This window comes from Hordeum vulgare, chromosome 5H (assembly GCF_904849725.1).
Source record: "Hordeum vulgare subsp. vulgare chromosome 5H, MorexV3_pseudomolecules_assembly, whole genome shotgun sequence".
Lineage (NCBI taxonomy): Eukaryota > Viridiplantae > Streptophyta > Magnoliopsida > Poales > Poaceae > Hordeum > Hordeum vulgare.
Genome location: NC_058522.1, coordinates 346,915,012 through 346,917,938, shown reverse-complemented (window position 1 = coordinate 346,917,938; position 2,927 = coordinate 346,915,012). Strand labels below are relative to the sequence as shown.

The 2,927-nt window shown below is 51.7% G+C and overlaps 1 protein-coding gene across 1 annotated transcript; it reads right to left on the bottom strand.

The window, feature by feature from the left end:
* Nucleotides 1-758: 758 nt before the first annotated feature.
* On the bottom strand, nucleotides 759-2,259 carry LOC123398725 (HSP-interacting protein-like). Its single transcript, XM_045093176.1, has one exon. The coding sequence runs from the start codon at nucleotides 2,109-2,111 to the stop codon at nucleotides 918-920; it is 1,194 nt and encodes a 397-aa protein (XP_044949111.1). The 5' UTR covers nucleotides 2,112-2,259; the 3' UTR covers nucleotides 759-917.
* Nucleotides 2,260-2,927: the final 668 nt, after the last annotated feature.

The window sequence follows — 2,927 nt, the reverse complement described above, 5'->3', positions numbered from 1 at the left end:
GGCTGCTGTGTGATCCAACAGAGACGATGTGGCCTTAATTCTTCACAAGGGTGGGAGATGGTCGACATTACAGATGAAAATCTTTCATGTCTTTGGTCGGTGCTGGCGACGATGGCGCATGTGGGTGCCGTTCCCCTCCTTGGAGGGGTCGCTTAGGTGTGTCGGCATGTTCCCCTTCTTGCTTGGTTTGTTGTCTCCGAGCAAAAGCCTAGGTCTTGGACCAGGTGATGGCGGCATCTTGTGTCGTTCCTTTGTTGGGAGCATCGTAGGTGAAGACATGACATGGATTTTCCGTGATGCGGTACTCCGGTGTGTGTCGCTGGTCCGAGCAAAGGTTCTTGGGCGCATTGTACGCCGACACTAGTGAGTCCAAGACGGTAGCTTTCTCGGGACCAACTGAATCCCTTCACCCACTCGCCATCTCCTTTACGGCAATCAAGTGTGGTTGGTGTGTGTGCAAGGAAAGTTGAGCTAAAGTTGCTATTATTCGAGGTGATCGGCGTTGGTCGAGACAAGCCGTTGTTGCTCTTGTTATGACAGGTTCTTTTGCGTTGTGTTGCAATGTGTGTGGAGTCTTTTATTGGGATTAGGTAGGATGTAATGTTGATATTACGCTTGTTGTTTGTAGTAATTTATAGTCTTTTGTAACTGTCTTGTGCATTTTTATGAAAATATAATACGTCATTAATGTATTCTTGAAAAAAAAAGTTTGTGACAAGTCCTAGGCGCTCGCGGGGTCCGTGATCCATATCGAATCGAATAGCTTTCTGTGTAGTGCTTGGATTACAATGGATCTCCTTACTCATTTTAAAGAGTCAGAAAACATACATTATGGGAGTTAGAGCACGGTAAATACATTTCATCACTCAAGTCTCAATATATATGATCAAACGTACGACACATATAGTACGTGCCTGCTACTGATCGTGCGACAAACATGGATCAGCAGCGTCGTGTTCCCGAATCGGCTGCTCGGGGCACGACACCCGTTCACGATTACCTTGGGTTACGTACAACCGAAGTGGCCCTTGGGACCCGGAATTCGCTTCGTCGAACCATATGCTCTGGTCCGTAGTTGAGTCGACCGTTACCAGGTCACCACGGTCGTCTTTGAAATGAACAGACAATTCCTTGAGGTCGGGGAACTTGCTCCGAGCTATGTCCATCAACTGCGCCAGACCGCCATCTTGTGGAAGCAGCGCAATCCTCCTGACATCCCCTTCTTCTCCAAGAACAAACTCCACGCATCTCGTCGCTCCAGAGCCAGCACTGTTCTCAGCGCCGGTATGATGCTCTGCGTTGCCCCCGTCTTCTTCCTCGTGCTTGTGCTGACCACTCTGATCACCAACATGCGCCTCCTCCTCCGACTGGCCGCGCGGTGCCTCTTCCCCGCCATTGTCGTCGTAGCTCACGTGATCGTCGTCCTGCTCACCGTGAATCAATATCCCCTCCGTGTCGGTGTCGTGGCCATCCGTCGACTCCGTGTAGAGGGCATTCTTAGCAGGATCTGCTGCAGTAGCGATGGTAGAGCTGAATTGCTTGGCCACCTTCTCGCTGGCGGAGATGACCTTGATGAGATCGTCCAGCGACCTGGCCTCCTGCTCCAGCAGGAACTTCTTCTCCTCCATCTCCTCCCTGAGGCTCTCGAGGAGCTCCAGCGCCACCGCGTTGTTGGGCTCCAGGGTGAGCACCTCCTGCACGTCGACGCAGGCCAGGTCCAGCCGGTCCAGCGCCTCGAAGCAGCGCGCCCTCTTCAGGAGCGCTTTGGTGTACCTCGGCGACGCGTCGAGGGCCATGTTGCACCGGTCGATGGCCTGGTGGTAGTGGTAGTCGTCCTCGGGGCGGTGCGCGTTCATGTGCATGTAGCACGCCGCCACGTTGCTGTGGAGGGAGGCGATGTCGTTCTCGTTGTACGCGCGCGGGGCTCGAGGGGACAGCCGGATCGCCTCGTCGAACTTGAACGCGGCGCCGTCGTAGTCCCGCAGCCGGAACAGCGTCGTGCCTTCCTGCTTCAGCTCCGTCACCAGCTCCACGATGGCGGCATCCTCGTCCTTCTCCACCTCCTCCTCCTCCACCTCTGACACCTCCGGGTGTTCCTGTTCGCTGCTCATCGTGTGAGTTGTGCCGGTTGATCAGCTAGTCTCGATCTCTCTCTCTTTCTCTCTCTCTCTCTCTCTCCTCCTCCTCCTCCTCCTCCTCCTCAAACAATCAATGTCTTCGTTCTGCTTCTTCAAATTATGCGAGTCTCCGGCCGTTGTGCCCCAGAGTGCTCCATGCATGCCAAATCAAAGGAGTGGAGCAGAGCAAGAAGCGGAAGGCGTAGCAAGTCATGCCAACCTTTCCCTTTCTTCTCTTGGAGAGCGAGAGCAATGGGTTGCCAACCGTCCAAGGTCTTCCACGCTTTCTCTTTCTTGGTTTGGCATGAATCATTTTCTGATAAAATACACTGCCCATGTTTGCACCATACACTATGGTGGCATGCATGCGCTGCCATTCTCTCTCTTCTCTCCCGACAAACAAATGCACCCATTTATTTTACAATAATAGATGGAAACGTTTCCCCCGGGCGCGCTGGCCGAATCGTTCGGCCGATCGCGCGCGGGTCGCGCTTGCTGGCAGGTGTATGCATCATTTTTTCGTAAAAAATGTTGCAATCGTGTATTTTTTGTTACAAACGTTTTTCATGCAGCTTTTTTCTCGTGTGAATTTGTTGCAATCAGCGTTCATATTTGCTACAAGCGTTTTTTATTTACTAGATTTGTACAATAAAAAAGTTACATATACGTTTGGTTGCAACTCGAGTTCGTTGAATTTTTGCTACAACCGGCGTTTTGACTTTTGCTACAACCGTGTTATTTTTTGCTACAACCGGCATTATTTTTTGCTGCAACCGTTCATTGAAAAAGTTGCATACATGTCACGTAGAT